The sequence below is a fragment of the Lampetra planeri genome, chromosome 64 (genome assembly GCF_965212315.1).
Source record: "Lampetra planeri chromosome 64, kcLamPlan1.2.h2, whole genome shotgun sequence".
NCBI lineage: Eukaryota > Metazoa > Chordata > Hyperoartia > Petromyzontiformes > Petromyzontidae > Lampetra > Lampetra planeri.
This window is the reverse complement of record NC_136170.1, coordinates 734852-748430: the sequence shown is the minus strand read 5'-3', so window position 1 is coordinate 748430 and position 13579 is coordinate 734852. Positions and strand designations below refer to the sequence as shown.

Below are 13579 nucleotides of genomic sequence, written 5' to 3'. Positions count from 1 at the left end.
ATTGTGTGTGTGTGTGATTGTGTTGTGTGTGTGATTGTGTGTGTGTGTGATGGTGTGTGTGTGTGATGGTGTGTGTGTGATGGTGTGTGTGATGGTGTGTGTGTGATGTGTGTGTGTGATGTGTGTGTGATGGTGTGTGTGTGATGGTGTGTGTGTGCTAAAGCTGTTCCGCACTCAACTGGCTCCCAATTAGTCGACTCTTGAACGCGGCTGCGGTGACGCGGAGCTGGTCACGTGCTCGCTAACTGCTGCTAATTGCGCTTGCGCACGTGACCTTTGCAGCGCAATCATCATGATGATGATGGTGGTGGCGGTGATGATGACGGATTTTTATTTAAGAGGAAAGTTACGATGATGATAATGGTGGTGGGTGCTGATGATGGTGATGCTGATGATTTTAAGGGGCTGAGTATGATAATGGTGGTGATGCTGATGATTTTAAGGGCTGATTACGATGAGATTTTTTACGGCAAGATTTGTTTAAAACAATCCCGCAAAGTGATGATGACATCAGTAATGAATACACATGCTCCGAGAATTGATTGTCTTGCTGCTACTGCTGCTGTGTACGATGGCAACGACTGATAATGTAGCAGCAGCAGCAGCAGCTGATGTTTATTTTTTGATGATACCAGTTATACGCAATCCCACGTATAATTAGCGCTACCTCGTCAAGTGCTACTGTATACCCCACTCACTCTCCCGCCCCTCTCGTCTCCATCACTGTGCGATCGCTCGCACGATATCACGAATATCACGAGGTCCCATCGCGACACCATCACCACCACCACCACCATCACCAAGCAGCTCACGTCACCAAAATACCCCCTCCCCCCCATCCCCCACAACCCCACCCCCCCACCGCCCCCCGCCTCCCCGCACCGCCAGGTGTATCTCACGGGAGGCAGAGCGAGTGAGAGCGAGCAGGTAATCCGCTCTCTCGCTCTCGGTGTGAACGCGAGGGAGTCTCCAATCTGTGTGCGGCTGTGGCTGAGACTGGGTACCGTTAGCCGTCTGGATTCGCCTCTGTGCGAGTCGGTGAGGGGCGTAGGTGAGGGGCGTAGGTGAGGGGTGGAGGTGAGGGGCGTAGGTGAGGGGTGGAGGTGAGGGGCGTAGGTGAGTGCATGAGCGGGTGACGTGACTGGGTAGGTGTGTGGATGAGTGGTTAGGTGTGTGAGTGTGTGAGTGGGTGAGTGAGTGAGTGGGTGAGTGAGTGGGGTGAGTGGGTGAGTGAGTGGGTGAGTGGGTGAGTGAGTGAGTGGGTGAGTGGGTGAGTGAGTGGGTGAGTGAGTTAGTGGGTGAGTGAGTGGGTGAGTGAGTTAGTGGGTGAGTGAGTGGGTGAGTAAAGAGGTGGCGTTTTCGGTAGGTGAGTGTGTAGGTGAGAGGGTGAGTGTGTAGGTGGTCAGGTGAGCGGGGTGAGTGTGTAGGTGGTTAGGTGAGCGGGTGAGTGTGTAGGTGGTCAGGTGAGCGGGTGAGTGTGTAGGTGGTTCAGTGGTTATGTGAGCGGGTGAGTGTGTAGGTGGCCAGGTGAGCGGGGGGTGAGTGTGTAGGTGGTCAGGTGAGCGGGTGAGTGTGTAGGTGGTCAGGTGAGCGGGTGAGTGTGTAGGGGGTTCAGTGGTTATGCGAGTGGGCTGAGTGTGTAGGTGGCCAGGTGTGTCCAAGCGGTGGTGAGTTGGGTAGGTAGGTGAGCCGGGTGTGGTGGGTTGGCTGGCGAGTGAGCTGTGTTTGTCAGTGGTCCGAGAGCTAAATATGCGTGCGTGTATGTAGCTGGGCGTGGGGGGGGGATGTCAGTCCCAACCACGTGTTCGTTCGTGCGTGTGTGCGTGGGTGGGTAGGGTAGGTGGATAGGTTGCGCGAGTGGGTAGGTGAGTCGGCGGGGTGGCCTGAGCAGGTTCCAGTGCCCTCTGGGGCGCGAGGTGGTGACGGGGAGGGTTCCATTCGCGACCGCCGATCTGTACGCCCCAAGTATGAACGCCGCGCTCGCCATTCGGCGAGAGGAGATCACGCGCGACGCCACCACCCTTCGACCTCCGTCCTGGATTTAGCCGCGGCAACCAAAACGCCGCCGCCGCCGCCTCGAGACCCACCGACAGTCGCCTACGACGATCGTGGCAACAGGAGGAGGAGGAAGCCGAGCTCGCATGCCTGCCAAGATGAATTCGGTCTCGCCTCTCGATTTCGAGATGCGTCGTGAGAGCGATGGCACCGTGGAATTGGACGGGAATGGTTACGATCAGCAGCAGAATCATCATCATCAGCAGCAGCAGCAGCAGAATCATCAACAACAACATCAGCAGCAGCAATCGCCGGCCAGTACACCGAGGGTAAGTGGCCTTGCTTCATTAATATTTTATGGAGCCCCGTGACCAGAGATTTGGGGGGAGTGTGACTTCTGTAGGCCTGGGTTGGTAACAATCGGAGGTGCTGTGACTTCGGCCGTGCCATCCCGTGACTTTGGGATGGCTGTGACGGCGCAATAGAATTGTTGAATCCATCTGTGTGTGTGTGTGGGGTGGGGGGGGGGGGTTCCATTTCCTCCTCGAAGCCAGAAAGAGGGAGGTGGAATTTCGACCGCGAGATGGAGCGGCCCCAATTGCCTTCGATGTTCGAGCGGTGAATCACTTTAATGTTTTCTTTGCTTTACGTATAAACACGTGTTAATTCAACATCTGAACACACGTGTTAATTCATATGTACACACATGAAAAACCCCTCTCCCCGTATAGACTTAACAATGTCGGGGCAAAAGCGCCTATGATGGCCGGCACCGTGGCACACGAGGGAGGGTGGCCAGCACCACGCTCGGCCGCCTTTGTCTCCCTCGTGGCGATGTTTACACACCCACACCACACTGGGTACTTATTTAAGGCTGAGCGGACCTAGCGGAGGTCATGGGCCGGTTCGGTTGTCACTGTTGTTGGTCGTGAGCAGGAACAGCGCAGTGCGCTAACCACTGCGCCACCGCTCCCTACGATATCCACATGCACACCTGTACCCCACGTGTAGTACCTACGCACACACGCACACACCCTACACCTACATCATTGGTGTAAATAATGTCTTTAGTAACGCATATATATTTATTTATTTTTTGAGACCTGATTTAAAAATAACACTGAACGATAAATCATCATGACGCACAAGACGTAAGCGACAATCTCAATCCACTGCTGGATGAATGCGCCCTCCTCCCCTGCGCTGTGTCGGTTTGGCGGGGCTTGTTTGACCATACTTCACCACGATGGTCACTGCAAGCGCCGCTTCAGATGCCACTCGCCAACGCTGTGAGTCGAGCCAGTGTGAGTGATGATATTTACTCACTTTTACAGAACGTTCTGGAAGGTCTACAGAGATTGATCATTCGTACAGATGTCCGATTCTACGCTTATCGGTACGAACAGGCCCTAAGATAACGCTTAGGGAATGTCACCATCATCATTATTACCATCACCACCACCATTATCACCATCACTACCACCATTATCACCATCACCACTATCGTCACCATCGCGGTGAAATGGCGCTGATTGTTCCCGCATCATCATCATCACCACCACCATCATTATCACCACTTTCACCACCATTAGTATGACCATCACCACACCACCATCGTCATCACGTAGCGCTGATGTTGCCAACATGATCATCGCCACCGCTATCGTCACCATCGCGGTGAAATGGCGCTGATGGTACCATTATCGCCATCGCCACCATCACCACCACCATTATTATCACAGTGCTGATGTTTCCATCGTTATCATCATCATAATCACCATCATAATCACCATCATAATCACCATCATAATCACCATCATAATCATCATCATAATCACCATCATAATCACCATCATAATCACCATCATAATCACCATGGACAACAATGTCGTGACGCTTCAAGGAGATGTGATTATGCCCCCCCCCTCCTCCTCTCTCTCTCTCCCGGGAGAAGTCGGTCACGGCTCTGTGGATCTGTGGATCTGTGAATCTGTGGATCTGTGGATCTGTGCACGGTCGCTGCGTTTTGGCTCACCGATGAGCTCCACTAGCGGCGAAACCATGACCCTGATGCGTGTCTCTCATCGCTGCGCTGCGGTTGAGCGTGGCTTGCTGTTGAGCTCTAATAAGTATAACCCGTAAAAACAAAGTGTTTCACTATAAATCCTTTATATGCGTGGCGGCTAGAGTCCTCTCGTCCTCTGGCTTGAGATGGCTGCCACCTATGGGTCAGATGATTGCCTGCCACCATTAAGCAATTGGTAATTGAATATTTAAAAAAATTTGCCTAAAAAGTGTAAAATTTTGGAAAAAAAATTTCACGAAAATAAATTGTCACGCACAACGAGTCTGTGTGCAAAATGTCAGCTCGATTGGATCACGGGAAGTGGGTTAAAAAACGATCGAAAGATTTGCACGGTCGTAAGCGCGCAAGCAAGCAAGCAAGCATGCGAATTTAATATAAAGGATTTAAAAAGAGGGAGAAACGTCGTCCCCATTTGCGAGCGGCCTTGGAGCGTCTGTAGGTGAGCTAGTGGCTCGCTGATGAGAACGAGAGCGAGTGGCTCGCTGTTGAGAACGAGTGCACGTCGAACGGTGCCCTCCCCCGGGTCGTGCACGCTCTTGCGGGGCTCGCTGATGAGCCCGAATAAAGGGGAAACCATTGTCATACTGAGCTGCTGGGTGGGTGATGATGATGGGGCTGATGTTGGGTGATGCTCTTGATGGTCTGGGTGGTGAGTGGTGGTGAGTGATGGTCAGGATGGTGAGTGATGGTGAGTGATGGTGGGTGAGTGGTCGTGGGTGATGGTGAGTCGTGGGCGAGTCGTGGGTGAGTGGTGATGGTCAGGATAGTGAGTCGTGGGTGAGTCGTGGGTGAGTCGTGGATGGGTCGTGATGGTGAGTGATGGTCAGGATGGTGATGGTGGGTTGATGTTGGGTGATGGTCAGGATGGCGAGTGATGGTGGGTGATGGTGAGTGATGGTCAGGATGGCGAGTGATGGTGGGTGATGGTGAGTGATGGTGAGTGATGGTCAGGATAGTGATGGTGGGTGGATGGTGGGTGATGGTCAGCATGGTGAGTGATGGTGAGTGGTCAGGATGGTGAGTGATGGTGGGTGAGTTGTGGGTGAGTCGTGATGGTGGGTGATGGTCGTGATGGTCGTGATGGTCGTGATGGTGAGTGGTCGTGAGTGGTCGTGAGTGATGGTGAGTGATGGTCGTAATGGTGAGTGATGGTGTTGATGTTTGTGTTCTCCGTTGCCGTGAGTCTTAATTCCAGTTGCGAAACGTCGTGGGGGAGATGGGGCGGGGTATTGGGGGATGGGGGTGAGGTGGCTCTCCTCCCTCCCCCTCCCCCCGTGTATCCTGTCACGCATCATCACCTTCATCCTCAGTCCTCCTGCACCTGCGCTCTCCCTCCCCTCTCTCTCTCCCCTCCCCTCTCTCTCCCCTCCCCTCTCTCTTCCTCCCCTCCCTCCCCTCTCTCTCCCCTCCCCTCTCTCTTCCTCCCCCCTCCCCTCTCTCTCGCTGTCTCCCATCTATCTTTTTTTTACGATCAGTGGAAACAAGAAGATGCTCGGTGTAGTCGGCACTTTGCTTCGTTCATCATTTAGTTTTTTTTAATGCTTTGCTTTATGTGCCCCCCCCCTGTTTAAATGAAAGATTTTACGAAAGATTTCTCGCTCTGATCTCCTTACCCGTTCCCCCTCTCTCTCTCTCTACCCCCTGTCTCTACCCCTTTCTCTTTTTGTATTAATACATATTTTTTGATATTGAAATGCTTTATTTGGTATAGCTATAATGGTGAATTTCTATTACAAAATGCATCTTTCATTAAGAACCAACATTGAAATAATTAAGTTGGAGCTCGCACTACTCGGTGTGATTAAGGCACCAGTGGGCACAGGCATTTATCCATTCACCTGTGTCCACAAATATGGAACGCTTCACGAATTTGCGTGTCATCCTTCTCTCTCTCTACCCCCTCTCTCTCTCTACCCCTTCTCCCTTATCTCCCCTCGTCTCTTGTTTGCATCGACACCCCAACATTCACCCATCGCTGCGGGAAGTCGCTCCCTCTCTTCTGCTGCCCCCCTCTGTCTGGAACTCCCTTCGCCCAGCAGTCCGAGGGCGGGGGTCGACGGGAGGGGGGAGTCGGGGGGGAAGAGTCGGGGGGGGGGGGGGGGCGGTGAGGGGGGGGACGTGGGTGGGGGGGACGTGGGAGGGGGGGGCGGTGGGGGGGGGCGGTGGGGGGCGCGCTCCGATTATCCGGCCTCACGTCATTCACTCGCTCTCCACATCGGCCAGAAAGTTCTAAGGAGCCTCTGTGCCAGGCTAGGTGCACCCCTCACCTCTGGTGGCTTGACCGTGTCAGGCGATACGGGGGCACTCATCTAACCCTCGCCAAGTGCGTCAGCGGGTAACCTCGTCCACGACTCACAACCTTCACGAGTCACAATGACCACTTGGTACGCGAGCGAGTGTGTGTGTGTCTGTGTGAGTGTGTGAGTGTGTGAGTGTGTGTGTGTGTCCCTGTGTGCGTATGAGTGTGTCCTTGTGTGAGTATGAGCGTGTGCGTGCGTGTGGCTAATTGACGAACTTGGTAGTGAATCGGTGCACGTGTTTGCACGTGTTTGCACGTGGTGTAGATCCGTGTGTTTGCGTGTGTGCGACGTGGTGAGGTGAGGTGGGGTGTGGGTGGTGGAGCAGTGGCGCGGTCGTTTCGCGACCCGCGGTGACCCGAACTAATTAATTAATTGCCCAGCAGAGCCGCGCCGAGTCGCAGGGACTCGTCCCCAGGAGGGTCCCCACCACCGGAGGGGGCTCCTGTATCTGCAAGTTGCGTTCACTCGCTTACAAGAAGACGAGTCGTGTTTTACCAACTACAAAACTACGAAGAAGAACGACCCCTGTGTTTGTATTACCCAGGTAAGGGTCCCGCTGGGCTGGAGTAACTCTCGTTCATCATCGTCGTCGTCGATGATGATGATCGAACCCACGACCTCCTGTACACCAGGCGAGGTAATTGACATCTCTTAGCCACCGCGGCGGTGATGATGATGAGAGAGAGACACGGAAACTCCAAATATACAGCAGCAGGCGTCAGGGTCTGGATCGAACCCACGGCCTCCTGTACACCAGGCGAGGTAGTTAACATCTCCTAGCCACCGTGATGAAGATGAGAGAGAGACACGGAAACTTCAAATAGACAGCAGGCGTCAGGGTCGGGATGGAACCCATGACCTCCTGTACACCAGGCGAGGTAGTTAACAACTCCTAGCCACCCTGGCGCCCCCTATTGTTGTTGTTCACGTGGGGAGGAGGAATCTGGAGCACCCCGGAGACAACCCACGCCTCGCGCGAGGGAGCAACGCTCTATCCCCCCGCACAGATGGGACAGATGGAGATTAGTCCACACTTTGCTGTACCGCCTTCTCCAGGCAGAGCCCCAGGGGTGAGGATCCTCTCGTGGACGCCCAACCACGGGCAGGGAAGGGAGTTCCACGGCCCATCTGTGAGTGATCCACCAACCCTCGCTGCTATCTCCATTGCGCTGGGTCACAGCCACCTACAGCAGCGTAGCCACCACCGCCGCTACGAACTTAAACTTTTTATTTGTTTTATTTTGCCAGATAAAAGCCCCACTGAGCTGTACAACGCAGTTGCAGACACGGCCTGGCGATCACAAATGGGAGTTCGACGAGGTGGTTTACCACCACCATCATCATCATCATCACCACCATCATCATCATCACCATCATCATCATCACCATCATTATCATCCTCGTCACCACCACCATCATCATCATCGTGTGGAAATATATAGCAGCCAGATACTCAAAACGCGTGATTGTCGATTCTAAATGTGGAGGGGGAAAACCAGAGGACCCGGAGAAAAATCCTTGCTCCCACGAGGGGAGAGAGAGACACGCAGACTCCAAATATACAGCAGCAGCAGGCGTCAGGGTCGGGATCGAATCCACGACCTCCTGCGTACCAGGCGAGGTAGTTAACATATCTTAGCCACCGTGGTGATGATGAGAGACACGCAAACTCCAAATATATAGCGGCAGGCGTCAGGGTCCGGATCGAACCCACGACCTCCTGCGTACCAGGCGAGGTAGTTCACGACTAATGATGCAAAGTAACGGCGAATATTCTGACCGGGCACCTGGTGCGCTGCGTAAACATCGGCACCGGGGAGACAAAGGCGGCCGGGCGTGCTGGTGGCCGGGCGTGGCGGTGGCCACACCCGCTTAGCATCACTTGTTCCAGCAAGCTGCGTGCGCAGGCTGCGTTACGGGGTGGTTACTGGGGACTTGATCGCACGCGTGGAAGTGCGCAAGCGTGAGTGGGTGAGTGGCGGCGTTGTTGCGCTATGCGAGTGTGAGCGAGGTTGTGTAAGTGTGTGTGGGGTGTGTAAGTGTGTAAGTGTGAATGAGTGGGGGTGTGTGTGTATGAGTGGGGGTGTGTGTGTGTGTGTGTATGAGTGGGTGTATGTGTGTGTAAGTGTGAATGAGTGGGGGTGTGTGTATGAGTGGGTGTGTGTGTAAGTGTGTATGTGGTGTGTGTGTATGGGTGGGGGTGTGTGTGTGTGTAAGTGTGTGTAAGTGTGTGTGTGGTGTGTGTGTGTGTGGTGTGTGTAAGTGTGTGTGTGTATGAGTGGGAGTGAGTGTGTGTGTGAGTGTGTGTGTGTATGAGTGGGTGTGTGTGTAAGTGTTTATGTGGTGTGTGTGTGTAAGTGTGTATGTGGTGTGTGTGTATGTGGTGTGTATGTGGTGTGTGTGTGTATGGGTGGGTGTGTGTGTGTAAGTGTGTATGTGGTGTGTGTGTGTATGGGTGGGTGTGTGTGTGTAAGTGTGTATGTGGTGTGTGTGTAAGTGTGTATGTGGTGTGTGTGTAAGTGTGTATGTGGTGTGTGTGTAAGTGTGTATGTGGTGTGTGTGTAAGTGTGTATGTGGTGTGTGTGTATGTGGTGTGTATGTGGTGTGTGTGTGTAAGTGTGTGTGTAAGTGTGTATGTGGTGTGTGTGTGTATGGGTGGGTGTGTGTGTGTAAGTGTGTATGTGGTGTGTGTGTGTATGGGTGGGTGTGTGTGTGTAAGTGTGTATGTGGTGTGTGTGTGTATGGGTGGGTGTGTGTGTGTAAATGTGTATGTGGTGTGTGTGTGTAAGTGTGTATGTGGTGTGTGTGTAAGTGTGTATGTGGTGTGTGTGTAAGTGTGTATGTGGTGTGTGTGTGTGTATGGGTGGGTGTGTGTGTGTATAGGTGGGTGTGTGTGTGTATGGGTGGGTGTGTGTGTGTATGGGTGTGTGTGTGTGTGTAAGTGTGTATGTGGTGTGTGTGCATGTGGTGTGTGTGTGTAAGTGTGTATGTGGTGTGTGTGTGTATGGGTGGGTGTGTGTGTGTAGGTGTGTGTGTGGTGTGTGTGTGTGTAAGTGTGTGTGTGGTGTGTGTGTATGGGTGGGGGTGTGTGTGTATGGGTGTATGTGGTGTGTGTATGTGGTGTGTGTGGGGGTGGTGGTGGTGGGGCTCTGTGTTGCGTGGCCGTGGTGGTGGTGGCCTTAATAGGCACTCGCCGGCGTGCAGTCGACGTGGGGGGCCACGTGACCCCCCCCCCCCCCCGTCTGTTGTCTGTTCGCATGGACAGGGCGGACGAGCGCGCGCGATGAAGATTCGGTTCCCGTGCAAGGGACCTGCTCTCTATTCTCTATACACGCGATTGTGTGAATGTCTCTGTGTGTATGTGTGTCTCTCTCTGTGTGTGTCTCTGTCTGTGTGTGTGTCTCTCTCTGTGTGTGTCTGTCTGTCTGTGTGTCTGTGTCTGTGTGTGTGAATGTCTGTCTGTGTGTGTGAATGTCTGTCTGTGTGTGTGTGTCTCTGTGAATGTGTGTGTGAATGTGTGTGTGAATGTGTGTGTGAATGTGTGTGTGAATGTGTGTGTGTGTCTCTGTCTCTGTGTGTGTGGGGAGCGGTAGTGTAGCGGTCAGCGCGCTGCGCTACGAACCCGGCGATCCGAGTTTGATTCCCGCTCACGGGCCTCCCTTAGGTCGACTCGGCCTCAAATAAGTACCTGGTGCGATGTGTAGACATCGCCACTGGTGAGACAAAGGTGGTCGGGCGTGGTGCTGGCCACCCACCCCCTCGTGTACCGTGCCGGCCTTCATAGGCACTGCTCCTCGCTCACAGCACTTGCCCCTACATTATGTTAAGGCTGTACGGGGGATCTTTATCTTTGGGCGCGTTTCCTGTCTCTCCATCGGTCATTATTAAAGGGCGACGCTGCACGTGTTTGCGTTGTGCACAGAGCTCGCCAATTCATTCCCACGGCCGTGTTTGTCTTCCTGCCAACACTGAAAGGGGGAGGGAGGGGTGGGAGGGGGGAGGGTGGTGCAGAGATGCCGCACCACGCCCGCCTTTGTCTCCCCACGGTGCTGATGTGTGAGCAACCTGCACCAATTGTGCTCGTGTTTTGATGCTGAGTCGACCTAGGTGAGTGGGGGTTGGTCCAGTATCATCCCTGGCTGGGAATCGAACTCAGGTCGCCGGGTTCTCTTTGTATACAAGGCTGAGTCGACACGGGGGGGGGGGGGGCGATATCATTCGCCACTGATGTTGGCCGTGAGTAGTAATGCAGTTCAATACAGTAAACAACAACACGGTACACAACAACAACAACACGGTACACAACAACAACAACACGGTACACAACAACAAACAGCCGCCATTCGCCACCTGGTGACCGCTACGTTCTCATTGCGCTCGTGCCAGGCTAGCCATTGTGAAGTTGTCGGAGGCTCGCTGGCGGGGGAAGGTGACTGTGGGTGCCGTGGGCTGACGGATGTGCCAGGCTAGGTGCACGAGGTTACGGGACAGACGCAGGTGCCCTGGGTGAACTGACTGATGAAGGCTGGCAAGAGGGCACCACCTGTGCCCCCCCCCCCCCCACTGTGCCAACTTTCTGCGGTTTATCCGCCCAGCGCCTCCGCTAGTTGTTGTGAGCGTCGCTCCTCCGCCCTCCGTTGTTGCTGGAGGGCGACTGCCTCCAACTGCCCAGTAGCGTCCTTCACGAGCCTCCTCCTCCACAGAGGCCGATCTTGACACCGCTGGTACCGGTCATCGGCAAGTCCACTCAGCTCCACGTCCTCCTGTACCACATCACTCCATCTCTGCTCTAGACCGTGCCGCGCCCGTTTAGCCCCCCCCCCACTCTATGCGGCCAAACAGAAGCTGCCTTGACATGCGGTGGCTGGGCATGCGGGCTACGTGACCCAGCCAACAGCAGCCTCCCACACAAATAGAAAAATCCCCCGCATAGCCTGGACAGACTGTTGGGGCAAGTGCTGTTAGCGAGCACCGATAAAAGCCGGCACGGCACACGAGGGGGTGGGTGGCCAACACCACGCCCGGCCGCCTTTGTCTCCCCAGTGGCGATGTGTACACCGCACCGGGTATTCATTTGAGGCTGAGTCAACCTAGGGGAGGACCAGGACCGGTTCAGATAATCGTCACCGGTGTTGGCCGTGAGCGGGAATCGAACCCGGGTCGCCGGGTTTATAGCGCAGCGTAGCGCTAACCACTACACTACCGCCCCCCATAGTCACACACACAGTCACACACATAGTGACACACACACACAGTGACACACGCACAGTGACACACGCACGCAGTCACACACACAGTGACACACACAGTGAGACACACACAGTGACACACGTACAGTGACACACACACACAGTCGCACACACAGTGACACACACACGGACGGACACACACGGACACACACACGGACACACACACGGACACACACACGGTGACACACACGGTGACACACACGGTGACACACACGGTGACACACCAACCCCTTTCCCCAGACATACACACAGTGACGCACACACAGTGACACATGCACATTGACACACGCACAGTGACACACATACACGGTGACACACACACGGTGACACACACACACACACACGGTGACACACACGGACACACACCAAACCATTTCCCCAGACACACACAGTGACACACACAGTGACACACGCACATTGACACATACACGGTGACACACACACGGTGACACACACACGGTGACACACACGGTGACACACACACACGGTGACACACACGGACACACACCAAACCCTTTCCCCAGACACACAGGCGACTGCGGTAAACGCTGTTAGCGAGCGCCTATTAAGCCGCCACGGCCTACAGAGTGGATCGGTACCCAGCACCACACGCGGCCGCCTTTGTCTCCCCAGACACGTGACCGGGCAGACACGTGACCGCGTGCAATCCAACATTCGCCGCTGACGCTGGTCTGGTCGTGAGCGGGATTTGAACTCGGGTGACCATGGTTCTTGTAGCACAGCGCGCTAATCACTGCACCACCGCTCCTCGCGACACTACACCAACACACGACGCATAACACCCGTATAGCCTTTAGCAGGCTCTAGGGGCAAGTGCTGTTAGCGAGCGCCTATGAAGGCCACCACGACAAAGGCGAGCAACCAGAGTCGGCCGGCTTCGTCTCCCCAGTGGCGATGTTTACACCTCGCACCAGCGGCTCATTTGAGGCCTAGTCGACCCAGGGGATTCCCAGAACCTGCTTCAGAAATTTGACGCTGGCGTTGGCCGCGAATGGAACTCTGGTCCTTTGGTGTGTTCGGTGCGCTCATCCCAACGCACTCACTCACACACTCACCCACACTCACTCACACACACTCGCACCCACTCACTCACTCACATACTCACTCACATACTCACCCACACTCACTCACACACGCACTGCCTCACACTCACTCACACTGACACACACACACTCACTTACACACTCACTTACACACACACCCACACACTCACTTACACACACACACACTCAAACACACTCGCACCCACTCACTCACACGCACTCACTCGCTCACTCTCTCACACGCACTCTCTCACACGCACTCTCACACACTCGCACACACTCGCACTCACTCGCACTCACTCACTCACGCTCACTCACACACACTCACACGCACTCACTCGCACTCACTCACACGCTCTCACACGCACTCTCACACGCACTCACTCGCACACACGCACTCGCACACACTCGCGCACACACACTCACACACTCACTCACACACTCACACACCAAGATCCCCCCTCGTATCGCCTTTAAAAGGCAAGTCTGTCCGTCGCCTGATGATACTAGTTGCAATCACTGGCGACGCGTGGTGCTCGAGTTGAGTGTTGTGGGTTTACGCTCCAACACGCCGCTTAGTGCTGTACTGGTAACCAATTGCCACGTTCTGTTGGCGTGACCCCCCAAACTTGCTTAATCGGCTTGCGTCGGGTGGTGGCGGCTTTCACGACAACATTTATACTTTTTGCGCGATCTAACCCAACCCCCCAAACAAACCCCTCTTATATTTCGATTTAAAGATTTCGTGACTGCAGGGATTCATCTGCTTGGTTCTTTCGGTAAAGTCACGTAGAAGGGAAATAATAAAATAATACAAATTAAACATGATTCTTTTATTTTATTATGTTTTATTTTTATTATTTTATTACTTCCCTTCTACGTGAC

General features: G+C 54.2%; 1 protein-coding gene across 1 annotated transcript in view; it reads left to right on the top strand.

Annotated features, from left to right (window-relative positions):
- The first annotated feature begins 1889 nt into the window (after nt 1-1889).
- The window catches only part of LOC144737008 (anoctamin-1-like), a 92844-nt gene continuing 81154 nt past the window's right edge, over nt 1890-13579 (top strand). Inside the window, 1 exon segment of the mRNA XM_078619654.1 lies at nt 1890-2324. Within this exon segment, the coding sequence (XP_078475780.1) occupies nt 2142-2324 (183 nt within the window). The 5' untranslated portion in view covers nt 1890-2141.